Source organism: Chrysemys picta, chromosome 10, assembly GCF_011386835.1.
Source record: "Chrysemys picta bellii isolate R12L10 chromosome 10, ASM1138683v2, whole genome shotgun sequence".
NCBI lineage: Eukaryota > Metazoa > Chordata > Testudines > Emydidae > Chrysemys > Chrysemys picta.
This window is the reverse complement of record NC_088800.1, coordinates 38,758,277-38,785,292: the sequence shown is the minus strand read 5'-3', so window position 1 is coordinate 38,785,292 and position 27,016 is coordinate 38,758,277. Positions and strand designations below refer to the sequence as shown.

Below are 27,016 nucleotides of genomic sequence, written 5' to 3'. Positions count from 1 at the left end.
CTGTCATATTAATGGCCTGGATTTTATTCTGAGCTCTCCCAGAAGGAGCCTTGTGCAGCCTCAAAGTTACCTGATCTGTAAAATGGGGGAGAATGAGAGAGGTGTCCCCCCCAATGTAGGATAGGAAGCTCTAGTCAATTATCAGAGCTGAGTGATACACATCAATATTAACAGCCAGCAGTAGAAGAGGACTCTTGAATTTATGTCCTTGTGGGTCCCAGCAACTTCCCCAAACTACAGGGCCTTCTGTCTATCTTCAGCTATCGACTGGCCTGGCACGCAGAGCTTCCAGCAAGCCCTGGACTGCTCTCCAGGGCCAGCAATAAAGTTGAATGGATGGGACAAGTTTAGGAACTTGCACTTTGGGATTGGACACTCGCCCTTAGCAGGGGTATCCCAATGATCTCGGCTTCAGGTGGACCCTTCCTCCCTCCCTATCTCTGTGCATATAAGAGTGCAGGCTGGGGAGTATCGTAAATTTTGATTTTCAGTAAGTGTTGGGGCACTAGGAGGTTCAGAAGACTAGAATAAAACTGATGTGCCAATTTTTATAAACGGTAAATGGGATGACCTGGCTAATTATAGGACTGTCGGTAATTCTGGGCAAGCTAATGGAGCAGCTGATGTGGGACTCAATTAAAAAAGAATTAAAGGAGAGTAATGTGTTTTGTAATGTAATTAATGCCAATCACCATGGCCTTATGGAAAATAGATCCTGTCAAACTAACTTGATATCTTTTTTGATGAGATTGCAAGTTTGGTTGAGAAAGGTAACAGTATTGACATAGTAGACTTGGACTTCTGTAAGGCATTTGACTTGGTACCACATGACATTTTGATTAAAAAACTAGAACGATCTAAAATGAGCACGTCACACATTCAATGGATTAAAAACTGGCAAATTGATAGGTCTCAAATATAACTGTAAACGGGGAATCGTCATTGAGCAGCGGTGTTTCCAGTGGGATCCCACAGGGATTGGTTCATGGCCCTATGCTATTTAACATTTTCATCAATGAGCTGGAGGAAAACATAAAATCATCACTGATAACTTTTGAAGATAATACAGAAACTGGGGAAGTGGTAAATAATGAAGACAGGCCACTGATACAGAGCAATATGGATCGCTTGGTAAACTGGGTGCAAGCAAACAATATGCATTTTAATATGTCTAAATGTAAATATATATATCTAGAAACAAAGAGTGTAGGCCATACTTACAGAATGGGGGACTCTATTCTGGGCATCAGTGACTCTGGAAAAGATTTGGGGGTGAGCTCCCAGTGTGACACTGCAGCCAAATGTGATCCTGAGATGTATAAACAGGGAAATCTCGAATTGGAGCACAGATTTCATTTTACCTCTATATTTGGCATTGGTACGACTGCTGCTGGAATCCTGTATCCAGTTCAAGGAGGATATTGATAAATTGGAGAGGGTTCAGAGAAGAGCCACGAGAAGGAGTAACAGATTAGAAAACACGCCTTATGGGGATAGTCTCAAAGAGCTCCATTTATTGTCTTAACAAAGAGAAGGTGAAGGGGTGACTTGATTACAGTGTATAAATATCTACCTGGGCAACAAATATTTAATAATGGGCTCTTCAACCTAGCAGACAAAGGTCTAACTCCATCCAATGGCTGGAGGTTGAAGCTAGACAAATTCAGACTGGAAATAAGGTGTAAATCTTTCACAGTGAGAGTAATTAACAATTGGATCAACTTACTATGGGGGGGCAATGGGATTCTCCATCACTGGCAATTTTTAAATCCAGATTGGATGTTTTTCTGAGAGATCTGCTCTAGGAATTATTTGGGGGAAGTTCTCTGGCCTGTGCTGATCAGGACATCAGACAAGATTTTATGTGTAGTTTCTTCTGGCCTTGGAATCTATGACTTTCATGATAAGAATGTTCACATTTCAAAACAGGTCCTTTGGCAGAGCTGTATCTGGAGATGATGCCTTTGGTCAAATGAACTCAACTTTGCATCACAATCTCCACCCCAGCCATTGACCCAGAAGCTGATCTGCCTGTGTATGTGGATTTCAGAGAGGATGCAAGCTTCAGCTTTAAACAGAACCCATGTTGCAAGTTTAACACAGGTGCAGCTATCACTGCCCCAGGATGGAAAGCCCCCTGGAATCCCTCATTTCCAAAGCAGACTGTACGGCTGGCACTTCCATCATATCACAATCTTTTAAACTTTAATTGAATAAAATATGGTAGGAATCTCCCAAAATACAACTGATGAACTGACCAACAGGTGGCACTGATTTGCATAGTTCCTCCCACTTCCCTGCTCCAGGGTGTGGGCAGTGGGTGTGATTGGGCTCCAGCTGTCTGCAGTCTAGGGGAGGGTGTTAATTACCTGGGGCAACTGTGAGCTGGCTTTAGGTGCAGGGTATAAAAGGCCCCAGAGCTAGTGTTTCATTTCATGCTGGGTTTGCTGCAGGCAGGCAGGATGGGGTACAGAGGTGGCCTGGGCTTTGCTGTTCTGTGCTGGGCAGTCAGTGGGGTGACCTGTTATAATCCCTGGGATTTCTCTAGGAGAGACTCAGCCATCTGGAGACCCAATCTCAGGGTTGAGACCCCTCAAAGACAACCCCATGTACCTTCTCTTGCCCAGCCCTACCCCTGGGCTCGGGTTGATGCTTCCCAGCTCCGGGCTGTGTCCCCACTGCAGCCTGTCACAGTGCAGTGTGAGGAGGCTCAGATGGTGATCACTGTGCACAGGGATCTGTTTGGGACGGGGCGACTGATCAAAGCTGCTGACCTGAGCCTTGGCCTGGCTGCTTGCCGGTACACATCCCTTAATGCTGCAGAGAACACAGTGACCTTTGAAGCTGGGCTCCATGAATGTGGCAGCACTTTGCAGGTAAGGCAGCTTCATACAAGCTAGAGCACCTGTGAGTAAGGTGAGCCTCATACCCTGTCCCATCTGTGCTTTGTTAGGTGGGATAAATGGGGAGTAAAGGCAATCTTGGGGTAAAGGCACCAAAGGGTGGGATTAACTCTGGTCCTCTTTTGTGGATGCTGCATCATAATCCCTAATGTCACCTGTCCCACAACAATCCTGAGCTGTGCTTTTAAAGCAGTGCCCAAAAATAGGGTGGGGAGGGATGCTTGGTAGCACAATGTGACTTCCCCTCTGGACACAGGCTATAAATTTTGCTTAGGCTGGAGTAGGCCTGGTCCTGTGAGACACCAGAAAACCCAAGCAAATGCACTGATCGGTTGTGATCCCTGGTGCCCCATAAGGAACAGGGGTAAGTGAATGACTCCTCCATGCCTGGCCAGGTCTGAGTTGGAGAGCAGGAACCTGGCACATGTCACTCTATTAGCTTGAGGTTTCCTTGTCTAACACTTCACTCACAATAGTGACCTTCTAGAGGGATTGATCGAGGGTGTGTCTAAATTCAAAGAAGTTCTTACTTGGCATTGGCATCTCGAGGGGTCAAACAGCACTGAAGACACCGCAACTTGGCTTTTTAACTTGCATTAGCAGCTCAGCTAAAGTTTGTAGAGGAGCCTGGGGTTGAGTCTGAGCTGCAACCTGGATTAAAATCAGATGTGCCAGGTCTTCTCTGCTATTTGAACCCCAGTTAGCTCACCCGAGTTAAGAACACTGCTTTTATTTGTAGTTTTAGCTGTACCTTTAGAGAAGTACATGGCGGTGTGGACAGGAGCACCTGGATCTCACCTAACTTTCTGCCACATCTCTGATGCCCAGTGCTGTGGGAGGCTGTAGGCCAGTGTAGTATTGGCTAGGAAACCTAAGTCTCTGGGTCATCTCTTGAGGTACCACCATGTTGATCAGCTTTCCCTGTTTGCAATTGTCGTGGTCAAAGACACCCATGCATTGATTTTAGTTTACAGACTCAAGCCTGAGGCCAGTTTATTGACATGCATACCAGTGCACTGGGGTGCAGTCCGAAGACTGACGCACCTAGGACCGGTCGCAGGCGGCTTTTATTTCATTAAACTGCAAGCAAAGGACAAACAATACGTCATGAGTTAAGAAATTGGGGTTGGGGTCAGTCCCCCCTTTCCTGGCACCTTCCTTATTTTCCAAGAATTGGGTGCCCTATTTGGGTATAGGGGCGCTTGGTGGTTTTTTCCCCAGGGGTGGTACTTGGTACCAGTTTAGGGGTATTTTTCATCAGGGTACATATTTTCTGGGGTGTTATGGGTACAAGGGGGTTAACCTAGGACGTTCAAAGAGGATACATGATTGGCTAATTTTGCAGATAGCTGGAATTACAGGAGAAATTGGCATTTGCAAAAGCAATTTCTTCATACAAGTGGTTATTATATTTTATAAACTTGTGGTTATTAGGTTGCTGAGGCCTTTACCACTGTTACTTCCTCCCTCCTCTGGTCATGACCCTTGACCAAGTTTGGCAGGGAATTGTACAGCTTAGTTCTGTACTGAGCCTCTGTCACAGGGTCTGAATTTGGACCTTCGGTGTTACTCAGGTTATTAAAAGGAAGGCCCCCCAGTTCTATTTTCCCACACAATGCTAAGAGATGGTTGCAACCAACTGTTGGACCTTCCCCACCCCTCCCCCCAACATTTTCCCAATATGTGACTCTATGGGAGAGTCCCTATAACAATAGGCCAGGACAGCTGGATTAATCCTTGCCCAGGGAAAGATTGCTGACTGCATAAGGGAGTGCCCAGTAGGAGCTAGATTCTTGCTAACTTCCGAAGTGAATTCATCTTCACTGTAGGAGAAAAGATGATTACCTGTAGGAAAGACAGTGCTAGAAGCAGATGCTGCAATGACCAGAGATGTGTAGAACCAGGGCCTATGGTACCCATCAGTATTGACCTGGCCGGCATTCTATGGAATGAGCTCTAAAAACAATGTTTCTATTACCTTACAACCATGGTTGTACATGTATTGAAAGACCTTTCCATTAATAGGAAATGTCTCTCTAGGTCTTGCTGAACCTAGTGGTTTTGAATGTTTGTATGCTGCTAACCCTTCCATGTCTGATTCTTCCCAGATGACCTCAGACTCCCTAGTTTACAGCACAAGCCTGAACTATAACCCCACCCCTGCCAGCAACCCAGTGATCCTGAGAACCAATCCAGTTGTGATTCCCATTGAGTGTCACTATCCCAGGTGAGTGTCTGAAAAACTTGGATCCCTCCCTCCCATTCAGTTCTTGTTGTTGGATCTGACTCAGTGACTGAGGTTTGCTCCTCTCACAGGAAGGACAATGTAAGCAGTAAAGCAATCAAGCCAACGTGGGTTCCCTTCAGCTCTACCCTGTCTGCTGAGGAGAGGCTAGGTTTCTCCCTGCGCCTGATGAATGGTAGGTGGGTGGGAGGAGACTTCAGGGGAGCCCCACCTTGCCTGTCTGTCCTGCTCACTGTGAGCTTGCCTTGCAGATGACTGGAGTGCTGAGAGACCCTCCAATGGATTCCAGCTGGGGGAGGTCATGCATATCCAAGCTGATGTCAGCACTGGGAACCATGTGGCTCTGAGGCTCTTTGTGGACAGCTGTGTGGCCACCCTGACCCCAGACAGGGACTCCTCTCCCCGCTATGCTGTCATTGACTTCAATGGGTAAGAGCTGGGAGCCCTTTCTAGTCTAAAACAAGACTGATCAGGGACTCTCACTGACCCTTGGTTCTTGTGTCTAGATGCCTGGTGGATGGGAGATCAGATGACACCACCTCAGCCTTCATATCCCCCAGGCCCAGGCAGGACACGCTGCAGTTCATGGTGAATGTGTTCAGGTTTGCAGGAGATGCTAGGAACTTGGTGAGCTCCCAGATTTCTGTTCCAAGTTGGTGTTTTTTTTTTTTTTTTTATCCCCCCGCCCCCCCCCAGGCTAAGCAGGTGTTAGTGTCCCCTGGGATGGTCCTAACCCCTCTTCCCACTTCCCCTCCAGATCTACATCACCTGCCATCTGAAAGTCACTGCAGCTGAGCAAGCCCCAGATCCCTTGAACAAGGCTTGTTCCTTCAACAAAGCAGGCAACATGTGAGTAGACTAGAACCCCACCAGGGGAGTGATGGGCAGCCTAGAACAAAATACTTCACTGTAGATGATTATTCCTGTTCTGTTGCAGCTGGTCTCCAGTGGAAGGCACCAGAGACATCTGCAGGTGCTGTGAGACTGGGAACTGTGGGCTGGCTGGACAGTCTGGGAGAGTCAGACCTCTGGACAGATGGCCAGGGAGGCGCTTCCAGAGAGATGTGGCCTCCAGGCATGGTAGGATCTATATAATTGGAGTTAATAGGTGGCTTTGTGGGGTGTTTAGGTTTTTCCCAATAAAAAGGGGGGTCTGCTAGCTGAGCTGAAGGTCCATGGGTTGTCTTTATCCACATTGTGAGAATGAAAAGCCACACAGATGTAATTTCTCTTCCCTCAATACAGGTGACTCCTTAGTGAGGGAAGCTGAGGCTGATGTTGTGGTAGGACCCCTATTCATCACTTATGCCTATCGGGGATCCAGGAATCTTGTGGAAGAACAAATGGAAGTAGGGAAGGCAGCATCTCCAGGTACCTAACTTGTACACCAATAGTCTATGCACCTTCAGGGTATTGGGCCTGTTGTAAAAGGTGAAAACTCCCTCCAACCACAAGGCTCAGCCCTGCAACCCACCTCTTCAAGGGAACACCAAGTAAACAGCTTTGCCAGGACAAACCTATGGGCCTGCCAAACCAGTGGGGAGGACAGGAAAGGAGCTAACTAGAATCCAGGGGAGTTCTCCACCCTCCACTCCTGACTCCACCCCCAGGGTTGAAGCACTAAATTGGTCAGGACCAATTTATAATCTGGGTGGCTTGTAGGAGACAGATATTTCCTGCTAAACTCCAGGAAGTTATGACCCCACATAATCAATACAGTGACCTTAACAGAGGGCTAGAATTAGAAGGGAACATGTTAATCCTATGACCCTATTGTAATTTTACAAGGTGGAAATCTGATCCATGTCTTGGATGTCAATACACAAATCCAAGGAGTATGGGGAATAAACAGAACTGGTGGCATAAGTACATAAACTAAACCATGATTTAATTGTCAGACTTGATGGGATAAATATCATGACTGGAACATAGCTATAGATGGATACAGCTCTTTCAGGAAGGACAGGATTAAAAAAAGGAGACATTGTCCATTCTTGACGTACATGTCTCCTAAGATCCAGAAGGTGATTAGGCAGAGACTTTAAACTGATCTGCCTCAAGATCATATCATGGGGCTGGGGGGGTCTATTGTAGACACCTAAATCAGAAAGAGGTGGATGAGGCATTTCTAGGACCTATAGAAATATCAAAACATAAGACCTGGTGATAATGGGGGGTGGGGGAGACTATTCTAAGATGTATTGGACTACCCAGACAGCAAAACCTAATTCTCCCAACAAGTTCTTAGAATGTAGTGGGGACAACTCTTCTGTTTTGAGAAGTAACTGGGGGAGAGCCATCGGAGACTTCATCCTGACCAACAGGGAGGCATTCGTAACCAATCAGAAGATGGAAGGCAATTGGGGTGGAAGTGATCATGCAATGATCTTTTGCAAGCATAAGACAAGAGCAGTAACATCAAGACAATGGACTTCAAAAAAGCAGACTTTAACAGATGGGTAGGGAAAGGTCCCAAGGGAAGAAAACTTAAGGGGAAAAGTAATTCAGGTGAGCTAGCAATTTATCAAGGAGAAATATTACAAGCACAACTGCAAACTATCCCAATTTAAAGGAAAGATAGAGTAAGGCCAAGATGGCTCCATCAAGAGCTCTTCAATTACCTGAATTAAAAATGCTGAGTACAAAAGAATAGCACAAGCATGTAGGGACAAAATCACTGTCACAAAATGAGTTACACCTACCAAGGGACATAAAAGGCAATGAGCAATTCTGCAAATACACTAGGAGTAAGACTAAGGAAAGGACCTACCCTTTCCTTAGTGGGGTGGAGATCTAATAATGAATGACATCAAGAAGGCTGAGGTGTCTAGTGCCTATTTCTGCTTCAGTCACCATTTAAAATTGGTAACAGTGACCAGATACTCAACACCACTATTAAGGTGGAAGGAACACAAGACAAAGTAGTTAAAGAACAGAAGAGAGAATTTAGATGTATTCCAGTTGGGAGTATATCATCCTAAGGAACTAGCTGAAGCAATCTCTGAACTCTGTGATCATCTCCTGAGAACACAGGATGAGTGAGGTCCCAGAGGACTAGAGAGGTGCAAATGTAGTACCTAGCTTTTAAAAAGGGGAACAGAAGGCCTGGGAAATCAGACCAGTCAGTCTCACTTTGTTACTTGGAAAGGTATCAAACAATCAGTTTGTAAGCACCTAGAAGACAATAAGGTTATAGGGAATAGGCAGTACAAACGTATCAAGAACAAATCATGTCAAACCAATAACAGTCAAAAAAGGAAATTACTGGCCTAGTGGTGCCAGAGGTGGGGGAAGCAGACATGTTGGGAGTGGATACACTTTTTAGTAATCCTTTGACAGGTCCAATGAGTCTTGTAAGTAAACTAAGGAAGTGCATGTAGATGAAACTGCTATAACTGGGTTCACAACTGGTTGAAAGATGGTACTCAGTAATTGTCTATGGTCTGCTGTGAGGCTGAGGGTGTATTTAGGGGGTTAGTCCCTGGGTCTGGTTCTAGTCAATATCCTCATTCTCCCTTTAGATGAGGGGTGAGTGTATTAAATTTGTGGCTGACACCTTGAAACTCCTCTCAGCTTGCACTCTGGAGGACAGGATAAGAATTCAAAATTGACTGGAGAACTCAAGATGAAGGTCAATAAAGAAGTGCTAAGCACAACACTTAAGAAGGAAAAATCAAACACCCACCAATATTGACTTCACTAAAGCTGGAAAAACATCTAGTTCCCATTCTAACCACAGATCTTTCCTACAGGCATGGAAGAGACTCCTGGGCTGGTGTTTGGGCTGAGCTTGGTGGCTGCTGCTATTGGTTTGGCCTCCATGACTCTGACCATCTGCTTCATCTACAAAAACCACAGCCGTGCAATGGCTGGTGCTGTCATGTGACTTGTACCTTGTCATATAAAATAAACCCATAAATGGACTTGAGTCTGGTCAGTACTGATTTCTTAATGGGTGAGTGATGCTGTCTATTCTGTGGGGGTAACTCAACCAGCTGGTCCTCTCATGAACTGAGACTGCAGTGCTTGTGAATAGGGGGTGTTGAGTGCAGCGTTAGCCTCTCCTGGCAATGGAGTTGAAGGACATAAAGACACACCGTGTAGAGGTCAAGCATAGGAGTTTATTGCACACAGTGCTGATGGTGTGTCACCTTGCTTATTAGGCTCAGACACTGGCAATCAGTTGATTACAATAGAATGTTTTTATTTCCATGGATGGGGGGGAAAGTGATGGGGTAGGCAGTTCCATACCCCAGGATAGGTTTTGCAGCAAGACAAATAGCACATTAGCCAATGGTTAAAAGGTTACATAAGGTCTCTGCCCATGGTCTCAAGTTAGCACGTTAACATTTTAGCAAAGTATTAAATGTTAGTATAAAATATGTATCAAATTCTGATTTGGGGTCCATAGGAATGGAGCAACTCCTTTGATTGTCCAACAGTACATTCCTAGGGGTTAAAGCAAAAACAGTGAAAGTACATGACAATACTGATGTCTTAAGGCAGGGCATTGGTCTCAGGGAATCCTTCCACCTCCCTTCCCAATCTTTATACTGATGTGTGCCAACTTTTCATAAACTCAAGGTTGGATCTGTGGTAAGAACATTCCCTACAGAAGAGACTGACACAATAGGAACAGGGATCCTTTGTTCAATCTGAAACATTGGATGAAACATGATTATTCAGTTATTGCTTCAACATCTGGCATTTCTACTGACCAAGCAGATCTTAGCAAAGGCAATGTTATCTTGTTTACCCCAGCTTTCTCTTAGCTGATCACTATTAGCTAGGCCTCTGGTCTCTTGACCATACTCTGGACTTTGGGTCTAGAAAAAAGCTGGCACAATCAATATACCAGATTGTTATATAAAATGCACATGGATTTTAATCCTTCAGGAGTTGAGCTGTTGGCGGTGCTGTTCTGAACTTCTTGGAATCTAACACCTGCCACCTGTAGCCAAAACCAGTCTCCCAGTCATGACTCCCTCAGCACTGGCCTGTTTGCAGAAGGCTGAGTCACCAGTGGCAACAGCCAGAGTGCTGAGAACCGATCTAACATCATGCCTATCCTAGATATCAAGATGTAAATTCCATCTTGAGGGGAGATACCCATGCTAAAAATAGTGTAGCTATGGGATGGGAGGGGCTCACTGCCTCACTATGTAACAAGGTATCACTGTGGGTAACTAGCACCTCACAGTACCCCACTAAACAATTTTATTTTGAAGTTGGCAAGATCAGACTAGTGCAGATAAACCTCCACCAGCTAGAATTGACACCTTGTAAAGTCTAGTGTAGCATGGAGGCTATTGCTAATGAGAACAGCTACCAATGGACCAAACTCATCCCTGGTGTAACTACAGTGGCCAGGCATTAGTCATAATCCTGGCCCTGGGGTGGTTCAGTAGGGCTTGCCTTGTTTATACAGTGTCCTAGCAAACATCACTTAAACAACCTCCTGCACTCTATCTGGATTGATCAGAAAACTCTGCTGCTTGACATCCCTTACATTGTGGGGAAGGGACTCTGCAGCTGTGCTCTGATGACCTCTGTAGGTTGGAAAGTCATGTTACAGTGAAAACTGCCAATGCAGGGGACAGAGCTGGCCCTAAGTGGGTGCATAGAGAGCAGGAACACTGATGGCCCCAGTAATGTTGGGGTGAAGGATACCAGCAGCTATGAGGTGTGTTCCTATTGGGGAGATGTGGAATAGGAAATAAGCCTGTGTGCCTCCTAAACCTCTTCATAGAGCTGTGCTGCTGTGGGGAACACTATGGCCTTGTCTACATCGAACAGTTTTGTTGACAAAAAATCAGCTTTTGCAGACTTGTTCTTCCTGCCAATGTAACTCCCCTGCAATGGCAACATAATAAACCACCTCAATGAGTGGTATAGTGCTTCTGTCAGTGTAGTTAGGGTGATGGAGTGACAATGTAGATACCGTTCCTTGCATCAGCTGACTGTCATTCTTGTCAATTTCATGGCTCCACTGAAGTCATGCAATTAACAAGAAAGCCAGTTTCCCCAGCCTGGCTGCTGCCAGGTCTCCACACCAAGCCAGGCTGCCATCCTGGCTTCGGCTGCTACCTGGGCTCCCCACTGGGAGCCCTACAGCCCCCCAGAGTCCCTGTTAGGAGCGTGGCAGCCAGCTCGACTCCAAGTGTGGATCTCTCTTCAAGAAGCCCCAGGCAGCCACCTTCCCCTGGCTGGGAGCACAGAGGTGAGAAGCCCTGGCTCTGTCCCCCAGGTGGGCCCCTCTCCAGTTGGTAAAAGTGATCCTGGTGAGGACATGTACCACCAACAGGAGGAGGATAACATGAACAGCGGCCACAGTGGTAATTTAATGCAGTGGCTGTAAGTTGACCTAACATAGGTCCACTTAGGCTGTCTACACTACAATCTTAAGTTAGTGAAGCAGCAAATGTGGTGGTGTGTGCAAAGGGTGGAGTTCTTCCATAAACTAGTACCCAGAAGTCACCTCCTACAAGACAGGCCCAACAAAGAAAATAACAGAACACCACTAGCTGTCACCTTCAGCCCCCAACTAAAACCTCTCCAGCGCATCATCAGAGATCTACAACCTATCCTGAAAGATGATCCTTTACTCTCACAGATCTTGGGAGACAGACCTGTCCTCGCTTACAGACAACCCCCCAACCTAAAGCAAATACTCACCAGCAACCACACATCACTGAACAAAACCACTAACCCAGGAACCTATCCTTGTAACAAACCCCGATGTCAACTCTGTCCACATATCTATTCCAGTGACATCATCATAGGACCTAATCACATCAGCCATACCATCAGGGGCTCGTTCACCTGCACATCTACCAATGTGATATATGCCATCATGTGCCAGCAATGCCCCTCTGCCATGTACATTGGCCAAACCGGACAGTCTCTACGCAAAAGAATTAATGGACACAAATCTGACATCAGGAATCAAAATACTCAAAAACCAGTGGGAGAACACTTTAACCTGTCTGGTCATTCAGTGACAGACCTGCGGGTGGCTATATTACAACAGAAAAACTTCAAAAACAGACTCCAACGAGAAACTGCTGAGCTAGAATTGATATGCAAACTAGACACAATCAACTCCGGTTTAAATAAGGACTGGGAATGGTTGGGCCATTACAAACATTGAAATCTATCTCCCCTTGTAAGTATTCTCACACTTGTTATCTAACTGTCTGTCTGTGCTGGGCTAGCTTGATTATCACTTCACAAGTTTTTTTCTCTTAATTAATTGGCCTCTCAGAGGTGGTAAGACAACTCCCACCTGTTTATGCTCTCTGTATGTGTGTATATATATCTCCTCAATATATGTTCCATTCTATATGCATCCGAAGAAGTGGGCTATAGTCCACGAAAGCTTATGCTCTAATAAATTTGTTAGTCTCTAAGGTGCCACAAGTCCTCCTGTTCTTCTTTTTGCGGATACAGACTAACACGGCTGCTACTCTGAAACCTTCCATAAACTAGGGCAATTGAGAAGACTGATTTGGCCCAAGAGGGGGAGGAGATAGCGGACACAAATCATGTAATCTGCCAGGCAAAGGCATAACTAGATCCAAGGGCTGGGAGGGGAACTAACCAAATTCACACTGGGCAGACGCACGGTCTCTTACTGGGGTGAGTGATGAATCATTGGTAAAGCTGAGCAAGGGCTGCTGTCATGTGGGGTCCTTACATCAAGATTAACACCACTGCCTTTGGCCTGGAGCTGATGAGGCTTTCACTACACAAGGCTATTGCCCTTAGGCTACGTCCTCACTACGGGGGGGGGGAGGTTGATTTAAGATACGCAAATTCAGCTACGCGAATAGCGTAGCTGAGTTCGACGTATCCTAGGCAACTTACCCCGCTCTGAGGACGGTGGCAAATCGACCTCCACGGCTCCCCCATCGACGGCACTTATTCCTACCTCCGCTGGTGGAGTACAAGTGTCGATTTGGGGATTGATTGTCACGTCCCAATGAGATGGGATAATTCGATCTCCGAGAGATTGAGTTCTACCCGCCGATTCAGGCGGGAAGTGAAGACATAGCCTGAGTCTCAAGAGGCTGCCAAGTGTCTAGTCTACACTGGCAGTGCTTTAATGGCAGAGCTCTCCCAGTGCTCCAAATCACCTGCACAAGGGGTGAAGCTACCAGTGCTGGTGCACGGTCTACACTGGTGCTTTACAGCACTGAAGCTCCAGTGAACTTAAAACTGGAGGTGGTTTTTATGCTGTTCCCTATTGCCATGCTACCAGGGTATCTCACTAACATGAGGGAAGATATCCTGACATACACAGGCACCAACTTTCCAAGGTGCTAGGGGATACTTGATGCCATTCTACCCCTTCCCCCAAGGCCCCATACCCACCCCTGCTTCACACCCGCCCTGCCTCTTCCTGCCCAGTTCCACCCCTTTCCCTGAGCATGCTGCATTCTCACACCTCCCTCCTGCATGCTGCAGAACAGCTGTTCATGGGAGGTGTCGGGTGGGAGGCAGAGGCACTGATCCATGGGGTGTGCTGGTGGGCAGGAGGCACTAAGTGCTTAGCCCCCACCATTTTTTTCCTGTGGGTGTTCTAGCCCCAGAGCACCCACAGAGTCAGTGCCTCTGCTGACACAAGATGGGGGGAAGAAATTTTATCCCTAGCTTACAGCTGTGGAAACTGAGGCATAGAGAGGCTGTGACGTTGTTGTGGTCACCCAAGAATATGGTGGTAGAACCAGGAATTTAACCATCAGCTGGTGAGTCCAAAGCCAGTGCTTCAACCACAAGAACACCCAACTACCCTGCTGAAGGTCATGAGCAGGGTTCTGTGCACACACTGCCCTCAAAAGAGCAGAGCTGGCTCTATCCCCTGACCATATTCCTGACAGCCCCTCTGTTCTCCCAGCCTTCCCACACCCGGTGCTGCCGAGATACTGACTGCTCAGGTTTCAGAGTAGCAGCCGTGTTAGTCTGTATCCGCAAAAAGACCAGGAGTATTTGTGGCACCTTAGAGACTAACAAATTTATTTGAGCATAAGCTTTTGTGGGCTACAGCCCACTGCTCAGTTGCCTCCAGGACAACTTTAACCTTCTCACCATTCCTTATGCTTTCAACACAGCCCTATGTTCCACTCTAGACAGCTCCCAGCCCCTGACATCCCTCCACTCTGCCTCCTAAACATGACTGCATTTATCTACCCAAAACTGAAGTTAAGGAGGGGGGGTGTAATCATCCCCATCTCACACAGAGGAACTAAGGCATGGTGACAAAGGACCAAAATTAGTGGCCACTTACCTAAAGTCCCATGTAAGTGATTTTGGAGAAAAAAAAAGAAGCAAAATTTGGTTTTAAAGAGAAATTTAGCTGTGGCCTTCATGAAACTGGCCACAGCGAAATTCCATCATGTGGAACCATAAAATGCCCAACCGTGATCGGCATCCACTTTAATGCAAGCCCTTTAGAACCAGCCCATGGCCCTCTGCCCAATCAGCTAATCCACTGTGTAAGTGGACTGTTCAATGGTTTGTTAGACAGCAGTAGATTCAGGCTGCCTGGTTCTGTGCCTGTGTTGGGAATGGAAGTGTTTTCTAGTGGTTAGAGCTGTGGCTACTGTCAGAACAACCAAACACATGCTTCAGATGTTTGCTTCAACAAACAGCCTGGCTCAGTGGATGACACTCATGTCTGCCATATTAATGACCTAGATTTTAATGTGACCTTTCCCAAGAGGACCATTGTGCAGCCTCTTGGTGACCTTACCTGTAAAATAGGGGAGAATGAGACCTGTCTCCCCTAGTGCATGCAGAGGAAGCTACAGTCAAGTATAAATACACATAAATATGAACAGCCATCACTGGAAGCAACAACTCTTGAATTTACAGTCTCCTGGGCCCAGTTCTTCCAAGGTATTTAGGCTCCTAAGTTCCATTGAGCCTAACTACCTTTGAGGAGTTGGGTCATGGTTCCCAGCCCTGTGCACTGTCCCCTGGTTGAAAGAGGAGTCCTGGGTTTATCTGTGTATACGGGCACGGCCTGCGGGGCTCACAGAAAACCCCTGGGCCCTTCCGCAGGACCAGAAACAAAACAGAATGATTTTGGATAGGCTAAGTTTTGGAACTTGTTCTTCGGACTGGACATTAGCCCTCAGCAGGGGTAGCCCAACAATCTCCATTTCACATGGATCCCACCCCAATCATTTCCTAGCAGTGCAAAAATATCATGAAAAGGCTGTTCAAACAGGATACTCAACATTTAAAACCAGGCCACTTGGGAGAGCTGTAGCTGGAAAACCCTTTGGTCAAATGAACTCAAGTTTGCATCCCAAAATGCATCTCAGCCACTGAACTAGAATGCCAGTTTGGGAGCTGATCTGACTATCTAGGCCAAGTTCAGATCCTATTGGGATCCAGGAAGCCTGCCCACTCCTAAAGGACCTCCTCCCAGCCTGAGGGGGGGATCCACAGGACCTGGAAGCCAAATGATTCCAGGGGACAACTAATGAGATAACAGGGATAGGAGTGAGGTGAAAAGGTCAAACGAAGGGAACCTGACGGGTCGCCGAGCAGATAACCCAACCAAGTTCAGATAAGAGGCAAAATTCAGAGACCAAGAATTTAAACAGAGATTGTGTTACAAACTTAACCATGATGCAGCTATCACTGCTCCATGGTAAAAATCCCCTTTGGCATTGAGCATCAGCACTGCAGACTCTGCACAGCCGATATTTCACATCCACATCAAAATGTTTCAGCCTTTAATTGAATGAAACATCACAAGAATCGCCTAGAATACAACTGATGAACTGACCAACAGGTGGGGCTGATTCCCATTGGTCCTCCCATTTCCTTGCTCCAGTGATGGGTGGTGGATGTGATTGAGCTCCAGCTGCCTGCAGGCTAGGGGAGGGTGATAATTACCTGGGGCAGCTGTGAGCTGGCTTTAGCTGCAGGGTATAAAGGGCCCAGAGCAGCAGTTTCTCTCCATGCTGGGTTTGCTGCAGGCAGGCAGGATGGGATATAGAGGCAGCCTGGGCTTTGCTCTCCTGTGCTGGGTGGTCAGTGGGGTGACTGGTTACAATCCCTGGGATTTCTCTAGGAGAGACTCAGCCATCTGGAGACCATCCCCCAGGACTGAGCCCCCTCGCAGAAGAGCCCATGTGCCCTCTCTTGCCCAGCCCTACCCCTGGGCTCGAGTTGATTCTTCCCAGCTCAGGGCTGTGTCCTTGCGGCAGCCTGTCACGGTGCAGTGTGAGGAGGCTCAGCTGGTGATCACTGTGCACAGGGATCTGTTTGGGACAGGGCAACTGATCAAAGCTGCTGACCTGAGCCTTGGCCCAGCTGCCTGCCAGTACACGTCCCTTAATGCTGCAGAGAACACAGTGACCTTTGCAGCTGGGCTCCATGAATGTGGCAGCACCTTGCAGGTAAGGCCGCTTCATATAAGCCAGGAGCTTCCTATTTGTGTGGCTTAAGAAGGGTAACAGTACTGTGCAGGGCCTTGGCTCAGTTACTGACCAACTGGCTATTTTTTGGGGGGGTCTGTTTCTTAGTCGTCAGTCTCCTTATAGTTGAATTATTTCATGTGTTCCAAAAGCAGGCTTAAGAGCATGCGGGGGGAGGGAGCTGTGGTGGTTTTGTCAGATTTCACCACTGGACACTTGTGCCTAGTCCAAGCCAGGGAATTTTACTGCCAGTAAAATGGAGTCTGGCACCCTGAAATCTCTGAGCTCTGCAAAGACAGTAGACAGGAAGGGGGCAGCTGAATGTGTTTCTGTACTCTGGTAGCTCAATTTGAGTAGTGGTGTGAGTATGTTGTACTTGGGGGTTACTCTGGTTTCCTCTGTGCCTATTCTAAGGCAAGTGCCACAGTCAGCAGAGTCATGCAGAAGAGGTCACTATGGTAGCTCCAGTATTCTGATGGCTGCTCCAGCAGAATGAGCGCAGGAACCACTTATTGAAAGACATGCCCACTTCCTGTGGACTAGAGAACTGTCTTCAGCTGAGAGCTGTTAAGCTCAATATTAACTACTTCCCCTTAATCTGTCCAATGTCCCCCTCCTTCCAGATGACCCCAGACTCCCTGGTTTACAGCACAAGCCTGAACTATAACCCCACCCCTGCCAGCAACCCAGTGATCCTGAGAACGAATCCAGCTGTGATTCCCATTGAGTGTCACTACCCCAGGTGAGTGTCTGAGATGCTCAGGTCCCCTCCCTCCCATTCAGACCCTGTTGTGGGATGTGGCTCAGTGACTGAGGTTTGCTCCTCTCACAGGAAGGACAATGTGAGCAGCAAAGCCATCAAGCCAACGTGGGTTCCCTTCAGCTCTACCCTGTCTGCTGAGGAGAGGCTGGGTTTCTCCCTGCGCCTGATGAATGGTAGGTGGGTGGGAGGAGACCTCAGGGGAGCCCCACCCTGCTTGCCTGTCTGTCCTGCTCACTGTGAGCTTGCCTTGCAGATGACTGGAGTGCTGAGAGACCCTCCAATGGATTCCAGCTGGGGGAGGTCATGCATATCCAAGCTGATGTCAGCACTGGGAACCATGTGGCTTTGAGGCTCTTTGTGGACAGCTGTGTGGCCACCCTGACCCCAGACAGGGACTCCTCTCCCCGCTATGCTGTCATTGACTTCAATGGGTAAGAGCTGGGAGCCCTTTCTAGTCTAAAACAAGACTGATCAGGGACTCTCACTGACTCTTGGTTCTTCTGTCTAGATGCCTGGTGGATGGGAGATCAGATGACACCACCTCAGCCTTCATATCCCCCAGGCCCAGGCAGGACACACTGCAGTTCATGGTGGATGTGTTCAGGTTTGCAGGAGATGCTAGGAACTTGGTGAGCTCCATATTTCTGCTCCAAGTCGGTTTTCCCCCTCTTCTCCCCCCCCCCCAGCTAAGTAGGTGTTGGTGTCCCCTGGGATGGTCCTAACCCCTCTTCCCACTTCCCCTCCAGATCTACATCACCTGCCATCTGAAAGTCACTGCAGCTGAGCAAGCCCCAGATGCCTTGTTCAAGGCTTGTTCCTTCAACAAAGCAGGCAACATGTGAGTAGACTAGAACCCCACCGGGGGAGTGATGGGCAGCCTAGAACAGAACACTTCACTGTAGATTGTTCCTGTTCTGTTGCAGCTGGTCTCCAGTGGAAGGCACCAGAGACATCTGCAGGTGCTGTGAGACTGGGAACTGTGGGCTGGCTGGACAGTCTGGGAGAGTCAGACCTCTGGACAGATGGCCAGGGAGGCGCTTCCAGAGAGATGTGGCCTCCAGGCATGGTAGGTTCTGTCCCACTTCACTTGGGAAGATGTCTGGCTTACTTCAACAGACTGTTCCTAGGGGATCTTCCATCCAAAATGGGATGGATGAGACTAACCTGACATGTATTGGTTCTCTAGTAGTGCTTCTCTCACCAATACAGGTGACCCCTTGGTGAGGGAAGCTGATGTTGTGGTAGGACCCCTAGTCATCTTTGATGCTTATCGAGGATCCAGGGATGTCTCAACTGATCAAATGGAAGCAGAGAAGGCCACCTCAGAGGGTAACTAGTTCTAGTGAAGAACAAGTCACATGGTGCCTCTTGTCACTTATTAATCTACATTAGGTTGGCTTGGAAAAGCTGATCTAAAGGATGGAAGAAATGGGTCTTGCAAAGTCAGCTGTAAGAATCCGAGAGTGAGTGTAATGAGTCAACAAGACTCAAGGAGGGCTCCTCATTGAAATGGTCCAACCAGAGCCAGCCAAACATAGGACTGTCACCCATTGCAGCCTGGGCTTATCTGCTGGGACACCAGTTGTGGCAGGAGACCTGCAACCTATTATCTAGTGGGATTTATAAACAGGTGCTGATCTCCTACTCTAGCCACTTCTAGTAAACATTACCCGGTTGGTATGGCTAAAAACCACTTCAAAAAAAACAACAACCCTTCAATATAGCTCAAATAAAATCCCCAACTTTATTAACTGTGCCTGTCACTAACATATCCAGCAAGTCCATGGTGGATTTTTGGAAAGGTAGTTGGAAAAGCAATTACTTGCAGTTTTAATAATGTGTTCTTCCTCTTGTAGGATTCTCTTCTATAGCTGGGCTGATCTCCATGGCAGCTGCCATTGCACTGGCCTTCATTACTCTGGGGATACTTGTATACAGAAGATGCAGCCGTTCTAGTGCCTGAGCAGTCACCTGCCTTGTACCTTCTGTCTAATGTAAATAAATTCAGTAAATTGAGTCTGGTCCATGACTTATTCTTAATGGGCAAGGGAGATGCCTTCCCTTCTGTGGGGAAGGAAATGGTGTGGTTGATGCACCAACCACATCATGGACACCCCAATGGGCTCCACAAGGAGAGATCATGTGAGGGTGAAGAGAGCAGAGCTTCCTGCCTTCAGGTTCCAAGAGTCTAATGGCTGGTATCTCTCATAAGCAAATAGCAGGGGACTTCCCTCCTTCTGAATTGTCCAGATGGAATCATTACAGGGCTCTAGCAGTAGAGAGAACACACATTTTGCCCAGCCACTGTGTACTCTGAGTGAAACAGACTCCATGACTGGCTTTAGGTGATGCTCTAGGACAGTAGTTCTCAAACTTCATTGTACCACAACCCCCTTCTGATGACAATTACTGTCCTAGCCCAAGGGGTCAAACCCTAAGGCTTCAGCCCTGGGGATGGGATGGGGGGGGGGGGGACTGAAGCCCTTTGCCTTTGGCCCTGAGCAGTAGGGCTCAGACTGTGGCTTCAGCCCCAGCCAGTCTACCACAGCTCTAGCAACCCCATTAAAATGAGGTCATGACCTACTTGGGGTCCTAACCCACAGTTTGGGAACTGCTGCTCTAGGGTAACTTCCCCCTGATCCTTGTGTGTAAGGTGAGCAGGCTCACCAAGTTCTTCTCACCATGGACTGAAATCACCTCCTCAGGGACTCCTAGGGGCCCTGCTGGCAGTGACACCAAAGTGGCTGTACAAGGCCCCCTAGCTGGGATGGGTGAGGCCCTTGGGCGGTTGTGAGAGTCCAGAGGGTGGTATCCTGTGATGCTGCTGGTCTTGATCATTGGCCAGTTTAGGTGGAGGCTGGTGCTGTGGGGACAGGGTGCCCTGTCATGTAGGGGCAGGGTTCTGATTCTGGAAACAGCCCAGTGAAGTCTGGGTAAGCAATACCACTTGCACCTGTGCAGTGTGACGGCAGGCAGATGGTGCTCATCGAGGAGTTGTGAGTGGGGATCACTGGGTGGGCAGAGCAAGCCCCCGGCAAGCGCTCAAGGCCTGGATTAAAAGGTCCAGATGTGGCCTGCAGGCCTTTGTTTGCCCACCCCAGTCTAAGAAAATCTTCCAGTTTCTGCTTGTGCTCTGGGCCATGACCTGCAGATCAGTGAGGCCTGCTCCAAACTGATCATGCACCTGGGGCAACTCTGCTCAAACTGAAGTCTAAAGGGCTCTACTATCTTGATCTCTCTACCACTGTAGAGAACACAGCCCACCCTGCTATGTGACAGGACATCATTTGTTCAAATAACCTTTCTCCTATAAGTGCCTGGGGAGCAGATCTCGCCCAGGGCTGCACACACAAGATGTGCTATCAGCAAGCCCAGGGAGGGTATAGGGGAGTAGCATGGTGTATGTTCCCAGAACTAGTTCTCTGCAGCAGTGGTTATTCAGCCTCTCTGCCATATGATGCTGTAGTGGGGCATTGAAGCTGGTGGGCAAGATAGTGGGGAAGGAGCAGCCCCTTTTTCCTCAACCAAATGTAGCACTCTCAGAGCAATGGCCTTTGTAGGCTTGCTGTGCACCTAGACTTGGAAGGGACTTTGAGCTATAAAGGTAGTGATGGGGGCTGATTAATGTCAGCACTTTGCACACAGTATAAAAATGCCCCTAACAGCACCCCTGGGTGGTAGGGGAGTGCTGACTGCCTTTCACACAAGCAGGGAAAAGACTAACACGCAGGATGATTACATGAGATTGCCCAGGATGGCTTTGGCACAGTGTGGAACTTAACCTTGGTCTCTTGCATGCCAAGGTGGCGTCTCAACCATCAGACCACTTCTCTCAATGCTTTTCAGCCCATATTCCCATGGCCCCTCTGTTCTTGTCCCCTCTCTGACTAGCGGAGATCCAGCCCCCATGCCGTAGGTACATTTCCCCTGCCTCTGGCACAATTCCAGCCCTTCCACCAAAATCTGGGTCCTCCAGTTGGGAAGCTCCAAGGCCCTGACATCCCTCAAATCCACCTTCTTTTTCTGCACTCAACTTGTTTCTCTCCCTCCCAAATGATGTTGGCTGTATCTACACAAACAGCAGGAATCATTACTGTCCTCATTTCATGGAGGAGACTCTGAGGTTCAGTGCGGCTAAGTCAAAATTAGTGACCAGTTACAAACCCAGGAAGGGTAACCAACCACATTACCTCCATGCATTCATTTCAGACGGCAGCATGGCTGTGACTGAGGTCATCTGGAGTGACCTGGGTTTTATTCCTAGCTTTCCCAGGAGGAACATGATGTAACCTCTCAGGTAGCTTAGCTCTAAGATGCTGGAGCATGAGAGCTGCCTTGCACTAGTATAGGGCTGTGAAGCCTTGATCAGTTATTAGTGCTGTAGGTACAAATACATATTAAGAGCCAGCAGTGGAATGGAACAGTTGCATGCCATCCCATGGGCTCCCCACAGGTATGGTGTTGAGAACAGGTGTCTGTCTATCTCTGGGCACACTGTCATTCTATGCAGGGCACGCAGCAGTCCCATTGGTTGCTCCATCAAACCAGAAATAAACCTGAATAACTTCATATGGACTAGCTTTTGGAGCTTGCCCTTGATGCAGGCAACTAGATTGCCGCAGGGGTACTCATGACCCAAGAACCTCATGATGCCAACTGGCAGAGGGCACTGGGAGACACAGGGGCACAGGGACCCCCTGGGTTCACCAAGAGAATGTCATGTAAGTTCTCTAATGAAACCCCGGGTCACACTGGTCATCATAACCATTGTGAGATGTAGGTATGGGAAATATGCAAGGAGCACTGAAAATTAGGCTCTGTGGGCCATGTAGATAAAGCAGGCCTCTCAAAGGTAGTGGGTCTTGAGACAAAGTCCTGCAGACAGGTGTGGTGGGCGATGCTAATCTCCATGATGACCATTGTGTATTATATGCCATACAACATCTAAGTCAAATGCTAATGAGAAGCTGGCAGAGACTTCAGAAAGAAACTAACAGGAAGAAGTCAACATTGGAGAGGGAACCCTAGCTAGAGGCAAACATCAAAGGTGCATTCTGGTATATTTGAAGGGCAAAAAGACACCTTGACATCAAGTGCCTAGGAAGTAAACTGACAGAGAGTTGGCATCATGAAAAAGGGGTCACAGCCACGCTTGGCTGAAAATGCTGGAGGGAACTGGGATGACAACACTTTTCTAGACTGTAGAATTAATCTCCTTTTGCTTTAGAATTGAGCTGAAGTGCTGTGTGTGATACAAGAGCAGTGAGCTAAAGCCAAACTGGCAAACAAGGGTGCGCTGTTCCTTTGGGTATCAGTGGGTATCCAGTGATCGGGGCTGAACCCCACAGCAGGACACTTTGAAGGGACTTGAAGCCTGGGGTGCATTGCTTGTCAACTGCAAGGCAAAAGACAGGGCTGGGCTAGCCCAGAGAAGAATGCTGTAGGGGCTGAGGGGCTGGTTGCATTGGGGAGCTAACACAGGCAAGGCTCTCTCATATGGAGACAGGTGGCAACTAGGGTGATGCACAGCCCTGGCTGCCCTGAGAAGTGTGTAAGTCCCTGTCCCAGGAATCTCAGTTTCACATGGATTCTCCCCCCAGGACAGGCCCTCTCTTGGCTTTGAAAAACAAACCTCATGGATTGCTCTGGGCTTAGGTGGGAGATAGGTGCCTAGACTCCTAGAGGGAGGCAGCTGTGCATGTGCCCAGAGGCTGAAACATGGGCACCTAAGGAACTTTATACTGTAAAAACTTGGGTTCTACTGAGTGAATTTAGGCACCTATGGAGTTAGATATACCTATTTCATAGAACTGGAAGGGACCCTGAAAGGTCATTGAGTCCAGCCCCCTGCCTTCACTAGCAGAACTGATTTTGCCCCAGATCCCTAAGTGGCCCCCTAAAGGATTGAACTTACAACCCTGGGTTTAACAGGCCAATACTCAAACCACTGAGCTATCCCACCCCCCTGAGTGTGGTTTGCTAATCATGATGGAACCAAACCCAGGATTTACAGGTCTAAATCTGGGATTGAGAGGCCTGGGTCCCTTTGTGGTGGAGCCCACCCTTAGCCTTCCATTGAATGAAACAGGGCAGAAATTTCCTAAACTGCAGCTGGTGAACTGACCAACAGGTGGGGCTGATTCCCATTGGTCCTCTTATTTCCCTGGACCAGAGTGTGGGCAGTGGGTGTGATTGGGCCCCAGCTGACTGCAGATTGGGGAGGGTGTTAATTACTTGGGGCAGCTGTCACCTGGCTCTAGGTCAGGGTATAAAGGCCCCAGAGCAGCAGTTTCCCTCTATGCTGGGTTTGCTGCAGGCAGGCAGGATGAGACAAAGAAGCAGCCTGGGCTTTGCTCTCCTTTGCTGGGTGGTCAGTGGGGTGACTGGTTACAATCCCTGGGATTTCTCTAGGAGAGACTCAGCCATCTGGAGACCCACCCCCAGGGCTGAGCCCCCTCGCAGAAGAGCCCATGTGCCCTCTCTTGCCCACCCCTACCCCTGGGCTCGGGTTGATTCTTCCCAGCTCAGGGCTGTGTCCCCACTGCAGCCTGTCATGGTGCAGTGTGAGGCGGCTCAGCTGGTGATCGCTGTGCACAGGGATCTGTTTGGGACGGGGCGACTGATCGAAGCTTCTGACCTGAGCCTTGGCCCGGCTGCCTGCCAGTACACGTCCCTTAATGCTGCAGAGAACACAATGACTTTTACAGCTGGGCTCCATGAATGTGGCAGCACCTTGCAGGTAAGGATTCATGCACACCAGGAGCCCCTACTGATCCCTAGCATCACTACCCCTGTCTTGTCTGATAGGGTTAAAAATGGGGTGGGGGAGAAAACAGTGGGTGGCATTTTGTTCCTGACATTGACAAGCTCCCTGTTTTTCCTGGGTTCTTCTTCCTAGCCTTCAATCTCCTGCACCAGTCATAGAATTCTGCCCAGCTTGGCTCCTAAAGCAGGCTCATGAGTGAAGGCTGAAGCGGGTGGTCTGGTGGCTCAGACACTTTATTTCTGGACACACACACACCCTGTTGAAAGCTTGTCTGGAGACTCTACGGACAGGACCACTCAACTGAATACACTGGTTGGCGTTAGCCTGAGCTCCACATAAGCTGTAGGAGGGAAAGGGACAGACAATTGGCTTCCTTAATCCCTGGTCAAAATTCACCTGAAAGAAGCTGATAGAAACTTGGGGGTTTTACAGTCTGATATTCCTTCATAACCTGCACAGAGGAACCTAGTGAGTAGAGCTGTGTAAAATGGCACTACAGTGGCTCTAGTATTCCTAAGGCTGCTCTAGCAGATTGAGCGCTGCAATCCCCCCGCTTCTAGTGTCCAGCCCTTCCAAAGGCAGTTGCCAGTTGACTGGGCACTTGTTGGAAAACTTGAGCTCTTGTTTCCATCTGGCTGAGGCTTGTTCTTGGGCTCATCTTAAGTAACTTTCAAATGCCATGTAGTCTAGTGTTAACCCTTCCATGTCTGGTTCTTCTCAGATGACCCCAGACTCTCTAGTTTACAGCACAAGCCTGAACTATAACCCCACCCCTGCCAGCAACCCAGTGATCCTAAGAACCAATCCGGCTGTGATTCCCATTGAGTGTCACTACCCGAGGTGAGTGTCTGAGATGCTCAGGTCTCCTCCCTCCCATTCAGACCCTGTTGTGGGATCTGGCTCAGTGACTGAGGTTTGCTCCTCTCACAGGAAGGACAACGTGAGCAGTAAAGCCATCAAGCCAACGTGGGTTCCCTTCCACTCCACCCTGTCTGCTGAGGAGAGGCTGGGTTTCTCCCTGCGCCTGATGAATGGTAGGTGGGTGGGAGGAGCCTTCAGGGGAGCCCCGCCCTGCTTGCCTGTCTGTCCTGCTCACTGTGAGCTTGCCTTGCAGATGACTGGAGTGCTGAGAGACCCTCCAATGGATTCCAGCTGGGGGAGGTCATGCATATCCAAGCTGATGTCAGCACTGGGAACCATGTGGCTCTGAGGCTCTTTGTGGACAGCTGTGTGGCCACTCTGACCCCAGACAGGGACTCCTCTCCCCGCTATGCTGTCATTGACTTCAATGGGTAAGAGCTGGGAGCCCTTTCTAGTCTAAAACAAGACCGATCAGGGACTCTCACTGAACCTTGGTTCTTGTGTCTAGATGCCTGGTGGATGGGAGATCAGATGACACCACCTCAGCCTTCATATCCCCCAGGCCCAGGCAGGACACGCTGCAGTTCATGGTGGATGTGTTCAGGTTTGCAGGAGATGCTAGGAACTTGGTGAGCTCCATATTTCTGCTCCAAGTCGGTTTTCCCCCTCCTCTTTCCCCTCCCACCCAGCTAAGTAGGTGTTAGTGTCCCCGGGATGGTACTAACCCCTCTTCCCACTTCCCCTCCAGATCTACATCACCTGCCATCTGAAAGTCACTGCAGCTGAGCAAGCCCCAGATCCCTTGAACAAGGCTTGTTCCTTCAACAAAGCAGGCAACATGTGAGTAGACTAGAACCCCACCAGGGGAGTGATGGGCAGCCTAGAACAGAACACTTCACTGTAGATTGTTCCTGTTCTGTTGCAGCTGGTCTCCAGTGGAAGGCACCAGAGACATCTGCAGGTGCTGTGAGACTGGGAACTGTGGGCTGGCTGGACAGTCTGGGAGAGTCAGACCTCTGGACAGATGGCCAGGGAGGCGCTTCCAGAGAGATGTGGCCTCCAGGCATGGTAGGTTCTGTCCCACTTCACTTGGGAAGATGTCTGGCTTACTCCAATGGACTCTTCCTAGGGGATCTTCCACCCAAAATGGGATGGATGAGACTAACCTGACATGTATTGGTGCTCTAGCAGTGCTTCTCTCACCAATACAGATGACCCCTTCATGAGGGAAGCTGAGGCTGATGTTGTGGTAGGACCTCTATTCATCTTTGATGCTTATCGAGGATCCAGGGATGTCTCAACCGATCAAATGGAAGCAGAGAACGCTGCCTCAGAGGGTAACTAGTTCTTGTGAACAAGTCACATGGTGCCTCTATTGTCACTTACTAATCTACATTAGGTTGACTTGGAAAAGTTGATCTAAAGGATGGAAGAAATGGGTCTTGCAAATTCAGCTGTAAGAATCCCTTAGTCCAAGGAGGGGATGTTAGGAATGAGTCAACAAGGCTCAAGGAGGGCTCCTTGTTTAGATAGTCCAACCAGAGCCAGTCAAACATTGGCGCCTGGGCTTATCTGCTGGGAAACCAGTTGTGCCTGAGACCTGCAACCACTTCAAAAAACACAACCCTTCAATATAGCTCAAATATCCCCTCAATTTTATTAACTGTGGCCTTCACTAATGTACCCAGCAAGTCTGTGGTGGATTTTTTTGGAGAGGTAGTTGGAAAAGCAACTACTTGCAGTCTTAACGATGTGTTCTTCCTCTTGTAGGATTCTCTTCTACAGTTGGGCTGATCTCTGTGGCAGCTGCCATTGCACTGGCCTTCATTACTCTGGGGTTACTTGTATATAGAAGATGCAGCCGTTCTAGTGCCTGAGCAGTCACCTGCCTTCTACCTTCTGTCTAATGTAAATAAATTCAGTAAACTGAGTCTGGTCCATGACTTATTCTTAATGGGCAAGGGAGATGCCTTCCCTTCTATGGGGAAGGAAATTATGTGGTTGATGCACCTACCACATCATGGACACACCAATGGGCTCCACAAG

General features: G+C 48.4%; 3 protein-coding genes across 3 annotated transcripts; all 3 read left to right on the top strand.

Annotated features, from left to right (window-relative positions):
• The first annotated feature begins 2,416 nt into the window (after positions 1-2,416).
• Positions 2,417-9,071, top strand: LOC101943997 (zona pellucida sperm-binding protein 3-like). The gene is made up of 9 exons (XM_042862058.2): positions 2,417-2,876; positions 5,012-5,130; positions 5,220-5,323; positions 5,400-5,577; positions 5,655-5,775; positions 5,906-5,997; positions 6,086-6,228; positions 6,394-6,519; positions 8,901-9,071. Exons 1-9 carry the CDS (start codon positions 2,436-2,438, stop codon positions 9,032-9,034), a joined length of 1,458 nt encoding a protein of 485 aa, XP_042717992.2. The 5' UTR covers positions 2,417-2,435; the 3' UTR covers positions 9,035-9,071.
• A 7,034-nt stretch (positions 9,072-16,105) lies between these two features.
• LOC101944263 (zona pellucida sperm-binding protein 3-like) lies at positions 16,106-19,357 on the top strand. Its single transcript, XM_005311610.3, has 9 exons — positions 16,106-16,562; positions 17,204-17,322; positions 17,413-17,516; positions 17,597-17,774; positions 17,852-17,972; positions 18,090-18,181; positions 18,267-18,409; positions 18,553-18,672; positions 19,200-19,357. The coding sequence occupies exons 1-9, from the start codon at positions 16,122-16,124 to the stop codon at positions 19,304-19,306; spliced, it is 1,425 nt and encodes a 474-aa protein (XP_005311667.3). The 5' UTR covers positions 16,106-16,121; the 3' UTR covers positions 19,307-19,357.
• Positions 19,358-23,624: 4,267 nt separating this feature from the next.
• Positions 23,625-27,016, top strand: LOC101944524 (zona pellucida sperm-binding protein 3-like). Its single transcript, XM_024112149.3, has 9 exons — positions 23,625-24,082; positions 24,831-24,949; positions 25,040-25,143; positions 25,224-25,401; positions 25,479-25,599; positions 25,719-25,810; positions 25,896-26,038; positions 26,182-26,307; positions 26,741-27,016. Exons 1-9 carry the CDS (start codon positions 23,642-23,644, stop codon positions 26,845-26,847), a joined length of 1,431 nt encoding a protein of 476 aa, XP_023967917.2. The 5' UTR covers positions 23,625-23,641; the 3' UTR covers positions 26,848-27,016.

Bases quoted from the DNA above. Each gene is read 5' to 3' on its own strand.
- LOC101943997 (XM_042862058.2), top strand. From the start codon at position 2,436: ATGCTGGGTTTGCTGCAGGCAGGCAGGATGGGGTACAGAGGTGGCCTG. The intron at 2,877-5,011 runs GTAAGGCAGCTT...GATTCTTCCCAG, and splicing joins AATGTGGCAGCACTTTGCAG to ATGACCTCAGACTCCCTAGT. The intron at 5,998-6,085 runs GTGAGTAGACTA...GTTCTGTTGCAG, and splicing joins TTCAACAAAGCAGGCAACAT to CTGGTCTCCAGTGGAAGGCA.
- LOC101944263 (XM_005311610.3), top strand. From the start codon at position 16,122: ATGCTGGGTTTGCTGCAGGCAGGCAGGATGGGATATAGAGGCAGCCTG. The intron at 17,323-17,412 runs GTGAGTGTCTGA...CTCCTCTCACAG, and splicing joins ATTGAGTGTCACTACCCCAG to GAAGGACAATGTGAGCAGCA. The intron at 18,673-19,199 runs GTAACTAGTTCT...TTCCTCTTGTAG, and splicing joins AGAGAAGGCCACCTCAGAGG to GATTCTCTTCTATAGCTGGG.
- LOC101944524 (XM_024112149.3), top strand. From the start codon at position 23,642: ATGCTGGGTTTGCTGCAGGCAGGCAGGATGAGACAAAGAAGCAGCCTG. The intron at 24,950-25,039 runs GTGAGTGTCTGA...CTCCTCTCACAG, and splicing joins ATTGAGTGTCACTACCCGAG to GAAGGACAACGTGAGCAGTA. The intron at 26,308-26,740 runs GTAACTAGTTCT...TTCCTCTTGTAG, and splicing joins AGAGAACGCTGCCTCAGAGG to GATTCTCTTCTACAGTTGGG.